This window comes from Stegostoma tigrinum, chromosome 30, assembly GCF_030684315.1.
Source record: "Stegostoma tigrinum isolate sSteTig4 chromosome 30, sSteTig4.hap1, whole genome shotgun sequence".
NCBI lineage: Eukaryota > Metazoa > Chordata > Chondrichthyes > Orectolobiformes > Stegostomatidae > Stegostoma > Stegostoma tigrinum.
This window is the reverse complement of record NC_081383.1, coordinates 5,234,257-5,253,821: the sequence shown is the minus strand read 5'-3', so window position 1 is coordinate 5,253,821 and position 19,565 is coordinate 5,234,257. Positions and strand designations below refer to the sequence as shown.

At 45.9% G+C, this 19,565-nt stretch overlaps 1 protein-coding gene across 1 annotated transcript in view; it reads right to left on the bottom strand.

Moving 5' to 3' along the window:
* Positions 1-6,901: 6,901 nt before the first annotated feature.
* Positions 6,902-19,565, bottom strand: part of abhd8a (abhydrolase domain containing 8a) — a 31,244-nt gene continuing 18,580 nt past the window's right edge. Inside the window, exons 2-5 of the mRNA XM_048559875.2 lie at positions 15,076-15,846; positions 11,563-11,733; positions 10,671-10,887; positions 6,902-8,313 (exon numbers count right to left, since the gene is read on the bottom strand). Of these exons, the coding sequence (XP_048415832.1) occupies positions 8,149-8,313; positions 10,671-10,887; positions 11,563-11,733; positions 15,076-15,846 (1,324 nt within the window). The 3' untranslated portion in view covers positions 6,902-8,148. The remainder of the gene's footprint in view (positions 8,314-10,670; positions 10,888-11,562; positions 11,734-15,075; positions 15,847-19,565) is intronic.

The following is a 19,565-nucleotide window of genomic DNA, read 5'->3' as shown; positions in this document are numbered from 1 at the left end:
ATTATTCAAACTCTCATTGGGAGCAGCTTATTTTTATTCAACTGTTTTCAGTTTTATACCACAGTGAGTCATCACAAATAATACAGAATTATTAATAAACTCCCATGAATTATTTTTGTGCCCTCACTGTGACACACAATATGTTAGTATTGAGCAGTATAGCAGGTAGTACATAGCTCCTTCACTGAATCACAAAAATATATGCTTATATATGTATGTACATACTGGCATGTGTGTATATATAGAAATAGAGACAAGAACAGTGGGCCAGCAAATTTGATTGTGACCGCAACGGTTGTACAATTCTCCAGGGGGTTTGTTTCTCCCATAACCCCATTAAACAAACTGCAGAAACTTAGGATGTTCCTCTTTGAAATAAAGAAATACTTCTATTGATATCCCCACTTTCTCCAGCCAAATATGTCCCAATGGATTGAAAGCAGTGCAAAAGTGTTTCCAAATTGTGCATGATTTTGATGGAGTAGGTAAAAAGAAATCATTTTGACTGGTAGAATGGTCGGTGAACAGAACATTTAAAATAAGTCTGCATAAGAATTAGAGAGAGCATGAGAAAGTTTTTGAAGTAGTGAGATGGGATGCAACTGCACTGCCTGACAGGGTGTGGGAAGTCAATTCAATAGCAGCTTTTGAAAGGGAATTACTTGGATAAATAGCTCAAAGGGAAATTGTTGCAGTGCTAACCCAAAATGAGCAGGTGACAGGGACAAACTGCAAGGTGCTTCAATGAGCCAGCACAGGGAATGATGGGCCAAATGACCTCTCTCTGTATGACTCTACATTATTGCCAAGTGCACCAAAACAAAACTTTCAGTTTTTAAGGTTCTGCCGAAGCAGCTGTGGAAAATGAAACACCACAGAAGAGGGCAATGCAACGATCTATGTTCAAATGTTGGCTGGACAGGTTGAAGTGTTCCCAGTTACATTAAAGCTGAGGTTGTACATGACATTTTGTGAGGCCTGTTCTGGAGTACTGCGTCTGATTCTGGTCTCCCTGTTACAGGAAGGATATTATTAAGCTGGCAAGGGTTCAGAAGATTTTTACCAGAATATTGGTGAGTATGGAGCATTTGTGTTCTAAGGAGAGACTGAGACTTTTTTCACTGAAGTGTAGGAGGTTGAGGGGTGACCTTATAGAGGTTTATAAAATCAGTGGGGGGGGAAAAGCAAAGTGAATGGCAAGTGTATGTTCCCGAGGACAGGGGATTTCAAAACTAGGGGACATATTTTTAAGGTAACAGCAGAAAGATTTTTTAAAAAGACATGAAAGGCGATTTCTTTCACAGAGAATGGTGGATGTGGGTTCAGTTACAATGTTTAAAAGACAGTTAGATAAGTAGACAACCAGAAATGTTTGGACCGATATGGGCCAAGAACAGGGAGGTGGCACTAGTTTAGTTTGGGTTTATGGTCGGCACAGGCTGAAGGGTCTATTTCCACGCTGTATGACTCTATGATACTGTAAATACAATACTGCTTGGACTGGGATCGGCTAACGTTGAATTGTCTCATTACTGCAGCTCATCTGAGCGTTAAGAACATGTTCCAATGTGAATCTAAGACACTAATATTGTGGAAATATGGAAGTCTAATTCTAATGAGGGCTGTAGGAAATCTGGTAACATCAGAGCAAACTAAAGAAAGGCAAACTTAGGGGATATCTGGAAATTCTGCTTGAAAAGAACTGAATGTCCTTCCTTCTCTTTCAATTCCCCATGTGTGTGAATACAGTAATGTCGACAGAGGTTGGGAGTACAGAAATGCCCATTTATAAGCAGCATCGACTAGTTTTACTGTAGTCAATGGAGAACAATCCCTGAGTCTGTCAGCTTGCACTGGTTCCATTTTGGCACTCGAGTCACAGCAAGGAAATTGTAGGAGGACAGTCATGTGTCCTCCGATTAACATTCAGTATAAATGTACTGAATATAACCTGCCTGTGAAATCGAGACGCAACAACACACTGCTCACCCAACTTTGGAGATTTGTTCCTTCTCAACATTGGACTCATCAAAATATGGAATGTTTGTGCGCACGTCTTATGGCAAGACTAATTCTGACATTGAAGCAGTATTCTGGCGTCTAGATTGTAGAATCTATCTAAACCTAATTAACTGATTAGACAACGAGTTTGAAATGGGCAGGCAACCCTCTTCAACAGATTACGATCCAAGTGATATTGAAAAACTAGGGAACACGGTTGTAAAAGTACGAGGTTCCCCCTGCAAGACAAACATCTGGGGAGATGTTCTCTCTCAGAGGGCCATTGCAATTAGAATTAGAATTTTCTTCCCTCGAGAGCAGTAGATGATAGATCTTTGAATTTATTCAAAGCTCAAGAGGTACACTTTTGATAACAATGGAAGTCAGGGGTTATGGGGGGAGGGGGTAGACAGGGAGGTGGATTTGAGCCTACAGCCAAATCAACCAGTGTGGTAGAGAATGTTCACAGGCTGAATGGCCTACTCCTCTTCCTAAATCCGACCTTTCTGTGTTGATGATAAAACAAATCCTACCTTGAGTCAGTGTAACTCCCAACATTAATAAACCAGAATAATGTTTCTGATCTAAGTCTCATCCCCAAAAGCAGGACAGCTTAGTTCTGTTCTCTATTTTTTCACTTCCTGGAAAGAGCCACATTCTAAATAAGACTGCAATCTGCACTGTGGCAGGATATTTTTGTGCTCCTGGTCTATAGCCAGCTGAATGTTGTCAAACTGGGCAGCCTTGTCCCATCAGGCAACAACGGATGGAACATGAATCCCAGCAGAGTTGAGTTTAAGATCTGAACCAGACCTCACAGGACAATAAGACCCCGTTAGAAAAATGTCTAGAGAGTCAGACAGGGAGGGTAGCATTGCTGAATCATTGCATCTGGGAATTCTTCGCCTATCTGAATCTCCAACACTGGGGAACACCACGCAGGATAGATTTGAGGACACATTAACTTAGAAAATGTGTAAAAAGTATATGATCCATAAGCATAATCTACAAAAACTGTACACAATACCAACCAGGCATAACATATCAAACTATCATGTTTGAAAAGAAAAGACGGGGGCTGGGGTGCATAGTTACTTGGTGCATAATTCCACTCTTGGATATAACATGTGGAGGAGAGAGGGAAGACCAAGGGAGGTAAAGAGCTCTTCAGAGCTGGGGAGGACTGAGTTCAACAGCAGAGTGTGGTGTGAGACAGTTTGGTTTCTAATACTGAAGGAGGTGGAGCATTTACAGAAGATTTGGAGCTAAGAAAATTGTTAAATTTAGGCAGGAACAGAAACAATGGATAAAGGTCATATGTTGGGGAATGAACCCGGCCAGGTGATTGAAATTACAGTAGGGGACTACTTTGGAAATAGTGACCACAATTCTGTAAGTTTTTACAATATTTGCATAACTCCGGGACTGCTGATATGTAACAAGTTTACGTGGCATAGTTGTATGTGATATTTATGCAACAAAATGCACAGTTTGCAAGAAATCTTGGGAATTTTACAATAAGATGTTGCAGTCTTCCACTTCAATCAGATATCTTGTCAATTAAAGTATTTCCTCTCCCAAATGTTCTTCTTTGAAGAAAGACCTGAATTCCGCCAAAGACAGTTCCCTGTATCTCTTCAGGATCATCATTCACTGAGTCAGCCCAGAGCACATATGTACTGCTATGCAATTCCACTGTGAGCTGCATCACACCAAAGCTATTTCGGTATTTCAGTACGTGACAATAAAAACAAAAACCAAAAATCAAAGCTCAATCCTGTCTTTAATAGATGTCCCCACCTTCCAGCCACTAGAAAATAATCCAGCATTAGTGGCCTTCTTCCAGGTCACACTCACAGTCTGTAGCATGTACACTTTGTCAGCCAATTCAGCAGGGATCGATGCTGGGATCCTTGCCTGGACAGCATTCCAACCACATCCAACTCCAGAGGAGGCTGGGAGTCACAGGGTCACCATGAGCCAGCTCCCCCGGCACAGTAAAGGAGCAGCAGGTTATAAGTGAACAAAATCGACCTCACAGACTGCAGGGAAAGGCACTCCAATCCAGTCCTGCAAACAATCAGTTCAAACCTTCCCAGATCCCTGCCTCCCCTCCCATGGTGTCCTGGGAGATTCAAGGACCAATCAATTGATGGTGATTACAACCACATATCACAAAGTACTGATCAAACACTTATACAAACGTGTTTTCTTTCAAAATTCTTGGGATATGGGCAGCATTTGTTACCCATCCATAATCGCTCTTGATTGGAGTGGCTTGCTTGACCATTTCAAAGGGCAGTGAAGAGCTGACCACATTGTGTGGTTCTACAGTCACATGTAAACCAGCTTAGCAGATTTTCCCTCCCTAATGGTCAGTAGTGAACCAGGTGGGTTCTCAGAACAATTCATGAGTGTTTCATACTCATCATCACTCAGCCTGAAATCTGGAATTGAAAGCAACTTCCACCAGGTGCCCTGGTAGGATGTGAACCCATGTGCCACGTTATCATCTGCGTCTCTAGTCCAGTGACAGTCCCAATATGCCATCACCTCACCCGAATATTATCTGCTTTACTTGTAAAGCTGATTAAAATGCATCAATTACCAGCAAAAAATTGTGAATTCTAGAAGCAAGCTGTTCTGTACTGATTTATAGATCACAGAATCCCTACAGTGTGGAAGCAGGCCATTAAGCCTATTCAGTCCACATCAACCCCCTAACCAGACTCACCCCAACATTGTAACCCTGCATTTCCCAAGGCTAATCCACCTAACCTGCACATCCCCGGCTACTATGGGACAATTTAGTATGGCTAATCCACTCTAACCTACACATCAGAGATAATGGGAACTGCAGATGCTGGAGAATTCCAAGATAATAAAATGTGAGGCTGGATGAACACAGCAGGCCAAGCAGCATCTGTGGGAGGAAATTGGAGCACCCGAAGGAAACCCATGCAGACATGGGGAGAATGTGCAAACTCCACACAGACAATCACCCACCCGAGAGTGAAATCAAACCTGGATCTCAGTGCTGTGGGCATCAGTGCTAACCACTGAGCCACTATGCTGCCCCAAAACTAAAATCATAACCATCTTCTTGGCTGGGTTTCAAACTCTCTCACATTGTGGAGTGATCTTTAGTTCCACTTGTGCTTCAGTAAATGCACCCTCATACTTCCATTTCATACCCATTTTACTTATTAAGCCTGGAAATTAGATGCAAGATAGTGTTGTCATTACCAGTTGGGATTAATTGTTAAAAATAATTCATCTTTTTCCCAAAGTAAAGTCACTGCTGCCCACCACCGTGTGCTTTACAAGTGGGACCCTCAATTCTGGAGACTGAGCCACCATAAATATTCAACAAATATATAAAGTGCAGATACTGAGAAGTCAGACACCTAGAAGTAAAACTGTAATTCAGACTGATTTAATATAGAATAACAAATATTTAAGAATTAGTTGGAGGCTACAGTTTATCACTCCTTTGAGAGATTTGATGTAGGACAGCAAACACTTGGGACTGAGTTATAGATTGAAACCTAGTTGAAGGGTTGTGGGAGTTAATATTTAGGACACGAACAAAGGAACAAGTGTAGGCCACTCGGCCCTTCAAGCCTGCTCCCCCATTCAATAAGATCATGGCTGATCTGATTTTAGTCTCAACCCTACATTCCTGCATAGCCCTGATTATCTTTCACCCCTTGGTCATCAAGTATCTATCAATCTATCTGCCTTAAAACTATTTAAAGACTCTGTATCTATTGCATTTTGGGAAGGGAATTCCAAAGACTCACAATCCTATGAGAGAAAAGTGTTTTCTGTCTTAAATGGGCGACCACTTATTTCTAAACTATGACACCCTGGTTATAGATCCCTCAGGATCTAATATGTTTCAAATTAAGTCACTTTTGACTCTCTAAACTGCAGGGGATGCAGGTCTAGCCTGTCCTCAGAAGGCAAACCCTTCATTCCAGACATCATTCTAGGAAAACCTCTCTGCTTCCAGTGTATCAACATCCTTCTGCAAGTACAGTGACCAGTACTGGACACAGTGTTCCATGCATGGTATCACCAACACGGTTCATAACTAAAACATGACCACCCCACTCCTGCTTTAAATCCCCCTCACAATTTACCACAGCATGAATGACTGGATAATGTCTGATATCGAGTTAAAAGGTTCAAATATTGTAGAGTGCATCGTGAGGGGCATAGACAGGGTGAATAGAAAAGGTCTTTTCCCCATAGTAGGGGAGTCCAAAACTAGACAGCGTAAGTTTAAGATGAGGGGGCAAGATTTAAAAGGGACCTAATGGGCAATATTTTCATGCAGAGAGTGGTGAATGTATGGAGTGAGATGCCAGAGGGATGGTGAAGGCTGGTGTAATTAAAACATATAAAGAACACTTGGATTGTTACATGAATCAGAATAGGATAGAAGGATATGAGACAAATGCAGGCAAATGGGACTGGATTAATTAAGGATATCTGATTGGCATGGAGGGGTTGAATCAGAGGGCCTTTTTCCCTGGTGTACACCTCCAGCCGAGAAGTCTGGTTTCAAGTCCCACTTGCTGCAGAGATGTGTAGTAGTACTTGATTGATTAGGAAATTATCTAGCTAGTAGTGAGTTGTGGTTTGGTGGTACCATTCCCATCTCAGTGCCAGAAAGACTGGGATCAAGTCCCAGCTGTCCTGGAGGTGTGTCATAATGTGTCTGAACAGGTTGATTAAAAATATATTTGTACAAGTTGCTCTGATTGCAGGAATGTGCTGGTTTAGTTTTGGAATAACAGATATCCATGAGTAAGTGACAAGCTGGAAATCAATCAAAGGGCTAAGTAAAGACTGTTTAAAATGATTAAAAGCATTGTATCAATAGCTTTCAGAATTCCTCCGGTGAATCCATTTTTTTATAAAATAATATATCCTGTGGAATCTTTGGGACCAATATATTCCATATTATTATCTGTGTATAATATAAATAACAGTCCATGTTACATAATACTCACTGAATTTATACAATAAATAACTAACATTCTATATATTATATAACAGTTCATTGCATTTACCAATGTAAAATGCACGATAACATATTACAAGGATTGTCTTGTGGCACAAGGCTGTTAATGTTAAGGATTCAGTCAGTCTCTGTTTCCAGAAGGGACACATTTTTGGACAGTTATGATAAGGGATTGAAGCATCACTCAATGCTACAACAGATCAGGCAGCCAGACCAGCAGAAAACCAGAGCATAGCTAGGTGAAGACTTTGAAAAAATTGGATGACAAAGAACACGTGTAATCTCATCAAAGCATGTTAAAATGTAATGCCCCAAGTGTGGGGAAGGAGAGTTGTAATCACCTGGCAATGCACACAGTGTCCTCATTCCTCCTGCTTCCATTCCCCATCTTCCACCTACATTCAGAATGCGAATCGTGGAACAGCCAATTATAAATTTGGATATATGCACTAATTGCAGCTACAAATCGTATGCATTGGTAATGTGGTCACTGAATTGTCCAAGGAAAAGCAGAATTCATGGAGGCTGACCCATGTTCTTTGCCTGGACTGTGGTTCTATATGCTTGAGATCTCTGGTCAGTGAGGCAACTTCGTGACTGGTTCACCCTCAAAACACTGGCCACCCGATCTGTCCACCTTTGCAAAATCCCACCTTCGGACCGTCACCTGCAAAATAACTCGACTCTTCGTTAAGCCCCTGTATGACTCCGCTGTTGATTGTCAATTCCCCAACACCTCAAAACAATCCTTAAGACTTGTCAACCTCTGCTTCTTGCAACACACTGTCTGAACCCTTGCTCTTTCTGTTAATGCTGTTTCAGATCGTGTGGTGATTTGTTTTGTTAAAAAAAAAACACGACTGATGATAAAAACCACCACATTTAGCTGCCGTTAATCAAAATATACATTGTACAGGTTTTCATTCTCTGTGTTGTCGTAGGGAACCCAAGTTAAGGCCCAGACACAGATAAATCCTCTTGACCACTTCAAATGGCTGCAGCGACACAGCTGCTTATTACAATCAGCCTCAAACCATTTAGAATCTCAGACAGCTTCCGTCTATCGGCACTTCTCTCAAAGTTCGGAGATAAGTCATTGTACCGTCTGTACAGCTTTACTTGTTTTCTGTTGTCTGTTTGGCCTCTGTTTGCTCAGTTGCAGTGATCTCCGGTTCCCAAAGCAGGAACTCATGCAACAATGTGTTCACCGTCTCTGGGCACTCCATCATAACCATATGGCTCCCCTCGTCGATGACTTTCAGGAATGCAATCAGCAAGATCTGTTTGGTAAAAGACTGGGTGATTAATCTATTGAACATCGCTTTTAAACAAGTGCACTCTCCTTTCCAACCAGCTTCTAGAATAACTGAATCCCTATAGTGCAGATAATAAATCTCTATTATATTATATCTATCATTGATATATATCTATGATTTAGATCTATTGATAACTATTGTAATTACGACAAGAGCTCCCTTCACTCCTGGGCAGATATTCAGCCCATTCAGTCCACAGTGAGCCTCTGAACAGCATCCCACCTAAACCCAGCTCCTTACCCCATCCCCATAACCCTGCATTGACCATGGCTAATCCACCCACCCTGCATAACTCTGTTCCCAGCGTGGGTTTTACTAGCAAGGCCAGAATTTGTTGTCCATCTCTTACTGCCCATGAACTGCTTGCTTAAATCATTTCAGAGGGCTCACTGTGACTCAGTTAGGTAACAGTCAACCCGATTGCTGTGGGTCTGGAGTCACATGCAGGTGAGGACAGAGATTCCCCTCCTTAAAGGACATTGGTGACCCAGATGGATACTTACAATAACTAATAGTAGTTTCATGGTCACTATTATGGAGTCTCGTTTTCACCTCCAGATTCATTCTAATTAAATTTAAGTTCTGTACTGCCAGGTTTGAGCCCATGGCTCTAGAGCATCGGCCTTGGTCATTGGGATATTGTTGCAACCAAGCCCTAAGACATTCCACATGCCCCTACCCTAACATGTCAGGTAGATGATTTCTGTTACTTCCTGTCTTCCCTAGTTGGGTATGTTTCACTGCTGGGTCTAATCAGTGAGCAAAGGGAAGCAGTCACATCCCTCCTGGCCCCGCATACATTCCAGCAGGAGTAGCTACGGAGCTGTCAGGAATAGAACTCCTGTCAGATCTCCTAACAGTCAAACCCTGGAGCACCATAGGGATCTGTAATGTCCTGTCTTTACAGTACCAACTCCCTCAACAGTATCAGAGATAATGGGAACTGCAGATGCTGGAGAATCCAAGATAACAAAGTGTGAAGCTGGATGAACACAGCAGGCCAAGCAGCACCTCAGGAGCATAAAAGCTGACGTTTCGGGCCTAGACCTTTCATCAGAGAGGAGACCGCTCTGATGAAGGGTCTAGGCCCGAAACGTCAGCTTTAGTGCTCCTGAGGTGCTGCTTGGCCTGCTGTGTTCATCCAGCTTCACACTTTGTTATCTTCCCTCAACAGGATTTCTGGATTCATCCTGGGATCTTCCTGCAAGGTCAGGTCCACACCCAGCAGTGCATGCATTGATTTAGCCTCTGGGGTCGTACAAACACAGGAGCAGAGCAGACCATTCAGCCCTTCACACCTTTTCTGCCATTCAATTAGGCCAGACAACTTGCATTTATATAGCGCCTTTGACACGATCACAAAGTGTCCCAAATAATATAAACCACTTAGAGGTTTGACGCTTGGGTTGGTGACTATTAGCTTGACCAAACAGGAAGGCTGCTGGGCTGCAGAGGTTTCAGGAGGCAATTTTAGAGACTTTGGCTGTGGCTGCCACGGTGGAGCACAGGATATCGTGGGATGGGCAAGAGACAGGATCAAGGAACAGCAGAGAACTCAGGAGGTTACAGGGCCAAGGTAAAATCAAGGAGGAATTTAACATGTGCAGAAGAATTTTTAAGTCACTGTGTTGCTAGACTGGAAGCCAGTGTATGTCAGGGAGCAAAGGAGTGACAGGTAAACAGGACTCGGTGTGAGGGAGGACACGGGACAAGCGAGTTTTGAATGAACTCAAGTTTGTGGAGTGTGGAAAATGAGGGACTTCATTCCAGAGATGTGTGGTTTGTCTAATGGAGAAAGATTGAGTAGTTTAAGGCAGTACTCTGGAGTTTATAACAATGACAAGAGATCTAATTGAGGGATATAAGATACTAAAGGGGACTGACAAAATACGGACAAGGCAAGGATGCTTCCCATTGTGAGACAATCTAGAACAAGAGGTTATAGCTTTAGGAGAATGGGTGGCATATTTAAAACAGATGTGGAAAGCACTACCTCAGAGTGTGGTGGACACCAGTACACTGAAGGAGATCAAAAGATTTTTGATGAGTAATGGGTATGAAGGGCTACGGAGAGCAGGCAAGAAAGTGGAGTTGAGGCAGAGATATGATCAACCATGGTTGTACTAAAAGGCAGAACAGGCTCGAGGGGCTGAATGGCCAACTCCTGCTCCTAGATCTTATATCCTCGTGATATGTTAGTCAAGGCTTGACCTAAAAAAAACAGATGAGGGTTCAGGCAGGAGTGGACACAGGAGACATCATGGAGATAGATACAGATCGTAGTTGATTCTGAGCATGTGTAAAAATGGAGAGTTTGTTACCTCAGCCATACGCTGGTCTTCATCCACAGGGACAAACTTGTCGTGCATTCCATGTACCAGCAGGACAGGCACTGTCAGTTCAGCGTGGTAGACCTCATCACCCTCAGGCCAGTACTGCCCACTCATCATCGCCTGCAACACAAAGGAGGTCACCTTGAAGGCATTCCCCTCCTTCAACAACTGTTTCTCTCTCGCCCCCTGTCGGGCAAACGCCGCTCTAAAGGGATGTCAGGAACAAAGCAGAAAAAACACGCATCAATTAATAAACAATTTGAGCAAATTTCCCATGGCCTCACCTGTTACAAGGCCAACATCAGAACAGAGAGATTCCAGGAAAGACTAAACCAGCTGGGGGCTTATTTCTTTGAATGTAGAGTGGTGGCCGGGTAGAGGGCTTCAAGTTTATGCAAAGTTTTGATAAGGTAGCTGCAGAGATGCGACAGTGGAATTCATGACCACAGGCAGCAGTCAGTGCCAAAACACTGTCTGATTTTAAGAAGGAATTGGATGTAGCTCTTGGAGCTAAAGGGATTAAAGGATATGTGGGAGAACCAGGAAAAGGCAATTCAGTTGGATGATCAGTCATGATCATAACAAATGTTGTAGTAGACACAAAGGGCTTAATGGCCTACTCCTATGTAAGAGTCATACCAAACCCGAAATGCCAACTATTTCTTTCAGCACAGACCTGCCGAGTTTCTCCAGAATTCTCTGTGTTTGTTTCAGATTTAGTCAGATTTTGCTTTTATTTGGGAAGTGGTGACCCTCCAAACAGAAGAGTCCACCATTCTGGACAGAAATCTGGGTCCCAGAGGTAAAAGGTCAGCGTCTAACCAAAGCCCCAGCCAGTTTGGACAGTACTGCCTCGAAACATTCGCCAAATTGTCCTTACTTGAGGAAGCTCCAGACGAGACAGGGCGAGAGGCAGTGTAGGACACAAGTGGGCAGGTTGAAGATGGAGCACAAACTGGGTTCCAGTGCAGTCGGACCTCCTCCATTGATCATCACCACCTTGTGTACTTGATCAGGATACTCATGGGCCAGAAACGTGCAGAATGAGACCCTGAGGAAGAGAGATTCCCAGTAAGATGCCAAGCACACCCTCACCTGACAAGAGACCCCTTACAACTTCAAAATTCCGTCTCACCATGAATACCCTCCTTATACAGCCCTGCAACATTACTCAAGTTATCATTCTGGAAGAACATGCCCGAGGGTAGGGGGGGACCAGGGCGACCTCGACGTTCCCCACCATCGTGGCACAACGGGAGGCGGAGGGAGATTTCACCAGAAACCAGGGCAGGGGGCGGGGGCGCCTTTGAATACAGGACAGTGACTCCACGTGACCTCTAGCAGAAAGGGTATTAGGGATGTGGCACTTAGCGTGAAATGCCCCAGGGAGAGGGGTATTACCCCAGGGGGGAGGGAGGACTCTGCTCAATGGGTATTGCCCCGCAGAGAAGCCTTAAAGTGGGAGTTGCTCTGGGGTGCAGGGGGTGCGTGGTGGGACGAGCCTCAGGGAGAGAAAGGTCCCACAGAATGGGATTTACCCCAGGGGAGTAGAGGGGGTACACAGTGGGATTTAGTTCAGGGGAGTAGAGGGGGGACAGAGTGGGATTTAGTTCAGGGGAGTAGGGGGGGGACAGAGTGGGATTTAGTTCAGGGGAGTAGGGGGGGGACAGAGTGGGATTTAGTTCAGGGGAGTAGGGGGGGGACAGAGTGGGATTTAGTTCAGGGGAGTAGGGGGGGGACAGAGTGGTATTTAGTTCAGGGGAGTAGAGGGGGGACAGAGTGGGATTTAGTTCAGGGGAGTAGGGGGGGGACAGAGTGGGATTTAGTTCAGGGGAGTAGGGGGGGGACAGAGTGGTATTTAGTTCAGGGGAGTAGAGGGGGGACAGAGTGGGATTTAGTTCAGGGGAGTGGAGGGGGGACAGAGTGGGATTTAGTTCAGGGGAGTAGGGGGGGGCAACAGAATGGTATTTAGTTCAGGGGAGTAGAGGGGGGGACAGAGTGAGATTTTCCTCAGGAGAACGGAAGGGAACACAGTGGGATTTGATCCAGGGAACTCCCTCCCTAAGTGTGCTGTCAGGGTCCCTACAGCATTTGGACTACAGCAGTTCAAGAGGACAAGAGAGAAAAGGGGGGTAGTGATGAGATCGTACACAGAGTGATCCTCCCCACAACCCTCTGAGGTGGCACAGTCATGAACTGGTGCTCTTGTTCTCTTTACCTCTAAATGTATCAGGATAGTTCAGCAGGCAGCATTCCTGCTTCTAGGTCACAAACAGATTCACTCCAAGTCTAGGGATCGCAGGACAGATCTCGAGAGCCAGACCTCAGTGACGCACCGAGCGAGGGCAGTTCTGTCAGAGGGGCTGCTTTTTTTCAGATGCAACATCAAATTGGAACTGCTCGGGTGGATGTAAATGATCCCATGACAATAATCTGAAGCGGAGCTGTGAGTTCTCCACTCTGTCCTGAGGCAGTCCCTCAGTGAGCACCACTAAAACAGATTATCTGGTCATTGTTACATTGCATTTTGTGGGATCTTGTTGTGCTCAGATTGGCTGCCACATTTGTTACGGGACAACAGTTCATTCAGACTCACCTGACGGACTGCAAAGTGATTTGGGGCACTCTGAGGTCACAAAAGCTCTTATATAAATGCACGTCTTTCTCTCTCTAATGTACACCTGACTTTACAGAATCCCTATGGGTGCAGGAGCAGGCCATTCGAGCCACCAAGTCCAAACCCCCTCCCCCCCCCACCCTATCCCAGTAACCCTGCATTTTCCATGGCCAGTCCACCTACCTTGCACATCCCTGGACTGTGGGAGGAAATTCATGCAAACACAGGGAGAATGTGCAAACCCCACACAGAGAGTCGCCCGAGGGTGGAAGCAACCCCAGGTGCCTAGGGCTGTGAGGCAGCACTGTACTGCCTGTAGCTGCACAATTTTAAAGTAAACTATCCTGGAACATCCAAACAGCAAAACCCCACATCTTTCTCAGCCTTAGCATTACCCCCACATCCCCATCCCTCAACAGGCTTTAGGTGTCAACGAACCCCACAATCATTCTTTCACCTTTCCCTTCACCTGTCCAGTTCTGAATTACTGGATTTAGTCTCGCATCTGGGTTTAAATTTGGTATTGTGAAGAAAATCACACAAATTAAAAGTATATGTTAAAAAATAACAGAGATTGAGGGTCCTCATAACAGGCTTCAAAACCACTTTGAAACAAACTCCCTCTTCCGTCATAATAGCAGAGTGTGGAGCTGGATGAACACAGCAGGCCAAGCAGCATCTCAGGAGCACAAAAGCTGATGTTTCGGGCCTAGACCCTTCATCAGAGACAATAAATGCTGGAGCCAGCCAGTGACACCTATGTCCCACAAGAGAACAAGAGAGAAAAAAAGGCGGGGGCTGGGGGAGAGTGATGAGATTGTACACAGAGTGATTTTCTCCACAACCCTCTGAGATGGCACAGTCGTCTCTCTGATGAAGGGTCTAGGCCCGAAACGTCAGCTTTTGTGCTCCTGAGATGCTGCTTGGCCTGCTGTGTTCATCCAGCTCCACACTTTGATGTCTTGGATTCTCCAGCATCAGCAGTTCCCATTATCTCTCCCTCTTCCTTCACTTTGTCTTTTTCCAATGCGGACAGTGAGAGGCAGATTTCCAGGAGCATTCCACAGTCTCGCAACCCTTCAGATAACAGACAGCCTGGACATCGATACTCAACTTCAGGAGGCATCACAGTCGCATTTGACCCTGTCCTCTCAAATGACCTGGATGGTGGGCTGGGGAGGGTGTTTGGTGCCAAGGGAAGCAATTAGGTAGAGGGCACACAGAAACATCGAAAATTGAAGCAGGAGTAGGCCATTCAGCCCTTTGAGGCTGCTTTGCCATTCACTATGATCGCGGCTGACCCTCCAATACAGTACTCGCTCTCAGTTCCTCCCCCACACACTTTAGCCTGCAAACTGTACCTAGCTCCTTCTTGAAAATATTCAACTTTTGGACTCAACCACTTCCTGTGGCAGAGAATTCCACAGGGTTCCCGTTCTCTGGGAGAAGATATTTCTCCTCATCTCAGTCCTACACCATGTCCTTAAACTGTGATCCCATGGTTCTGGACTCCCCCACCATTGTGAACATTCTTCCTGCATTTACCCTGTCTCTTCCTGACAGAATTTTACAGGTTCCTATGAGCTACCTCCCCGTTCTCACTCTTTAAAACCCCAGTGAACATAATCCAACAGATCCAGTCTCTCCTTCACACGCCAGCTCTGCCATCCCAGGAAAGTGCACCAACTGAGGGCATTCAGGGGCCTCTCATTGACCCTGTTGGCTTAGCACCAACATCAGTTGGCAAGTTGACGGGCAACCGAAGTGAAAACCTACCCATAAGAGTGTCCAATCAGGATATTGCGTTTCTTGCCATAGCGCCTGAAGATGGCTCTCATGTCCTCAGCAAGGGCGTAGAAAGTGTAGGCAGCGCCGATCTTTGGCGCGGTGCTAGAGCCATGCCCGGCGAGATCTGGGGCCACCACCTCGTATCCCAGCTTGCCGAAGAAGTCCAGCTGCTCCTTCCAAATGTCCAGGGAGCCCCCGACGCCGTGGATGAAGAACAGCACCACATCCGAGTGGGTCCCCTTGCAGCTGGTGATCCGCTTCTTGCAGTCGATCACCAGCGTCTTTTTCGGCTTGCGTTTGCGCCGCTTGGCTGACCCCTGCTCCGGGACTGCGTCACTGGCCTGCAGTGAGGTGACGTTGGCATCGGAGAGTTCAATCTCCACAGTGCTACCAGGCTCAGTGTTGCCATTCTGGCAGTGCAAGATCTCCGAGCGGATCACGTCGCCGAGGTTCTCGATCACTACCTGGCCGTTGCGGTAGATAGAAATCTTGCGCTTGCAGTGCACCACCCCTTTACCGGACATCTCCCCTCCCTCCCCTTCCTCCTCCATTGCCACAATCTCCTTCCGCTCCTCCTCTTCCTCAGCCGCGCTCCGGCTCGGCACTATGTGTTTGACTCGCAGGATCCGCCCGGGCTTCACCTCGATGTAATCATAGCCATCACTGGACTCCACGCTGTCAATGGCTCCCACTACATTCAGTGCCCTCCCAGTGATGCAGCACATGATCCCATCGGTTATGCTGGTCAACATGTTGAACCTGAGAACGGGCAAAGATTGAAGACAGAGGCGTTAGCAAAGCTTTCCAGATGTTCCATCACCATTCCTGAGTATATCCCATTGAGCAAATTACATGCAGAGGAATCAGAGGAGGCCATTCAGCCCTTCGAGCTTTTTGCACTATTCGGTGAGATCACAGCTGACCTGATTTTAACCCCAACTCTACATTCTTGCATGTCCCCTGTAACCATTCACATCCTGGGTCACCAAGAATCGAGCTACTTCTGCCTGAAAAATATTTAAAAGATCCTGCAACTACTACCTTTTAAGGAATTCCAAAGACTCTCAAACCTCTGAGACAAAAACAAAGTTTCCTCCTCTCTGTGTGAGGGCAACCCCTTAGTTTTTAAACTCTGACCCCTGGATCTAGATTCTCCCACAGCGGAAAGATCCTTTCCATGTCCAAGTCCTGGTCAAGTTCCCTCAGGAATTTGCATGTTTCAATTTAGTCATGTCTGACTCTCTAAAAACCAAAGGTACAGTCATGTTAGCCTTCATCCATAATACAATCCATTCAGTGTTCTATTTCTACAGGAAAAAGGAGAGAAGCAGATAATCTTTGAGACCTGCTACATCGTCTAAGATGATGACAACCTAACTCTATAAAGGTGGGAGGGGGGGCCTGCAGTAGCTTAACCTTTATCCCTGTGGGTTAGGAATCCAGCCACCCAGGTAGTGTTCTGGTAACATGGGTTCAAATCACACCATAGCTGATGGCTGAAATCTGAATTCAATAAAAATAGGAATTCAAAAATAGCTGGCCTAATTGTGACCATGTAATTCCTGTAAAAACCCCACCTGGTTCACTATTATCCTTCTAGGGAAGGAAATCTGCCAATCTGCCAGACTGGCCCACATGTAACTCCAGACCCAGTGCAATGCGGTTAACTCTCCTCTCTTAAACTAGACAACCTGTTACAACTCACATCTGGGGCACGAACTTGTACCCTGTGCTTCTGACCAGAAGGAGAGACACCGCCTGCACATTAAGGCATTTTCTTGTCAAATTATTCAGAGATTCTTATATTCACTGACGAGACATGGCCAGGCCAGTATTTATTGGGCACACTTAGTTACCCCTCAGAAAGTGGTCGTGAGCTGCCTTCTATAACCACAGCAGACCATGTGCTGTAGGCTGATCCACAATTCACTAATTCCAGGATTTTGTATCCGCCACACTGAAGGAACGGTGATATGTTCCCAAGTCAGGATGGTGAGTGGCTTGGAGGGGACCTTAGAGGCAGTGGCATTCCCACGTATCTGCATGTACCTTACACACCTCTGGAACAGGTGGGACTCGAACTCTGTCCTGCGGCCTCTTACATAGGGACACTCTTACCAATATGCACAATAGACCTGCCAAAATGTGGTTGTCTCTTAACTGAGCAATTAGGGATGGTCAACAAATTTCAACCCATTCAGCAAAGCACACATCCTACAAATGAATACAAATAAATAAATAAATAAATAAACAAACACACCTTTGCCTGTGCCTCTTTGGTTCAGACATAGTTATTAATCACAAATTTAAAAATAACAATTGATCTTGCAACAATCATTACTTGCAGAAAATTTTAAATTTCTATGACCCTGTGTGAAGAAAAGCACCCTAATTTCGCTCTACACATGCCTCCAAACGGTAGAAGTTATTTCTCTGTTGTCCCACACTGTTCCCCTTTTTTTTTAAACAAAACTTAGATCTAATCATCCCTGAAGCTTCTAATGTTCAGGGTATATCGATGTAAAAATCTCATCCTTTAATCACTGGATCCACCTCTCATGCCTTATCTTGATGCCCACTTTCAGCCAACACTTTTTGAACTGTAGTCACTATGTTACGGCAGTGAAATGGGATAAATAATTTGTGCACAGCAAGCTCCCACAAACAAAAATGAAATGAATAATCAAAGCATGTGCTTTGGATGTTGAGAGATAAACACTGGGCTGCACACACTTAGAAAATCGCCTTAGCTTTTGTTTAAATAAAGCCCCTTATAGGGCATCTGTAACATTTCTATAAAATGGCACCTCTGACAGTTCAGTGCTCCTTCACTGAACCATCGGCCATCAGTGCTACAGTGATAATGGAAACAGCAGATGCTGGAGAATCCAAGATAATAAAGTGTGGAGCTGGATGAACACAGCAGGCCAAGCAGCATCTCAGGAGCACAAAAGCTGACGTTTCGAGCCTAGAACCTTCATGAGAGAGGGGAATGGGGTGAGGGTTCTGGAATAAATAGGGAGAGAGGGGGAGGCGGACCGAAGATGGAGAGAAAAGAAGATAGGTGGAGAGGAGAGTATAGGTGGGGAGGTAGGGAGGGGATAGATCTGTCCAGGGAAGACGGACAGGTCAAGGAGGTGGGATGAGGTAGTAGGTGGGAAATGGAGGTGTGGCTTGAGGTGGGAGGAAGGGATGGGTGAGAGGAAGAACAGGTTAGGGAGGCAGAGACAGGCTGGGCTGGTTTTGTGATGCAGTGGAGCGAGGGGACGAGCTGGGCTGGTTTTGGGATGCAGTGGGGGAAGGGGAGATTTTGAAGCTGGTAAAGTCCACTTTGATACCATTGGGCTGCAGGGTTCCCAAGCGGAATATGAGTTGCTGTTCCTGCATCCTTCGGGTGACATCATTGTGGCACTGCAGGAGGCCCATGATGGACATGTCATCTAAAGAATGGGAGGGGAAGTTGAAATGGTTCGCAACTGGAAGGTGCAGTTGTTTATTGCGAACCGAGCGGAGGTGTTCTGCAAAGCGGTCCCCAAGCCTCCGCTCGGTTTCCCCAATGTAGAGGGAGCCACACCGGGTACAGTGGATACAGTATACCACATTGGCAGATGTGCAGGTGAACATCTGCTTAATATGGAAAGTCATCTTGGGGCCTGGAATGGGGGTGAGGGAGGAGGTGTGGGGGCAAGTGTAGCACTTCTTGCGATTGCAGGGGAAGGTGCCGGGTGTGGTGGGGTGGAGGGCAGTGTGGAGCGAACAAGGGATCACGGAGAGAGTGGTCTCTCTGGAAGGCAGACAAGGGTGGGGATGGAAAAATGTCTTGGGTGGTCGGGTCGGATTGTAGATGGTGGAAGTGTCGGAGGATGATGCGTTGTGTCCGGAGGTTGGTGGGGTGGTGTGTGAGAACGAGGGGGATCCTCTTGGGGCGGTTGTGGCGGGGGCGGGGTGTGAGGGATGTGTTGCGGGAAATGCGGAAGACGCGGTCAAGGGCGTTTTCAACCACTGCGGGGGGGAAAGTTGCGGACCTTGAAGAACATGGACATCTGGGATGTGTGGGAGAGGAATGCCTCATCCTGGGAGCAGATGCTGCGGAGGTGGTGGAATTGGGAATAGGGGATGGAATTTTTACAGGAGGGTGAGTGGGAGGAGGTGTATTCTTGGTAGCTGTGGGAGTCAGTGGGCTTGAAATGGACATCAGTTTCTAGCTGGTTGCCTGAGATGGAGACTGAGAGGTCCAGGAAGGTGAGGGATGTGTTGGAGATGGCGCAGGTGAACTTGAGGTTGGGGTGGAAGGTGTTGCTGAAGTGGATGAACTGTTCGAGCTCCTCTGGGGAGCAAGAGACGGCGCCGATACAGTCATCAATGTACCGGAGGAAGAGGTGGGGCCTGTGTAGGTGCGGAAGAGGGACTGTTCCGTGTAACCTACAAAAAGGCAGGCATAGCTGGGGCCCATGCGGGTACCCATGGCCACCCCCTTT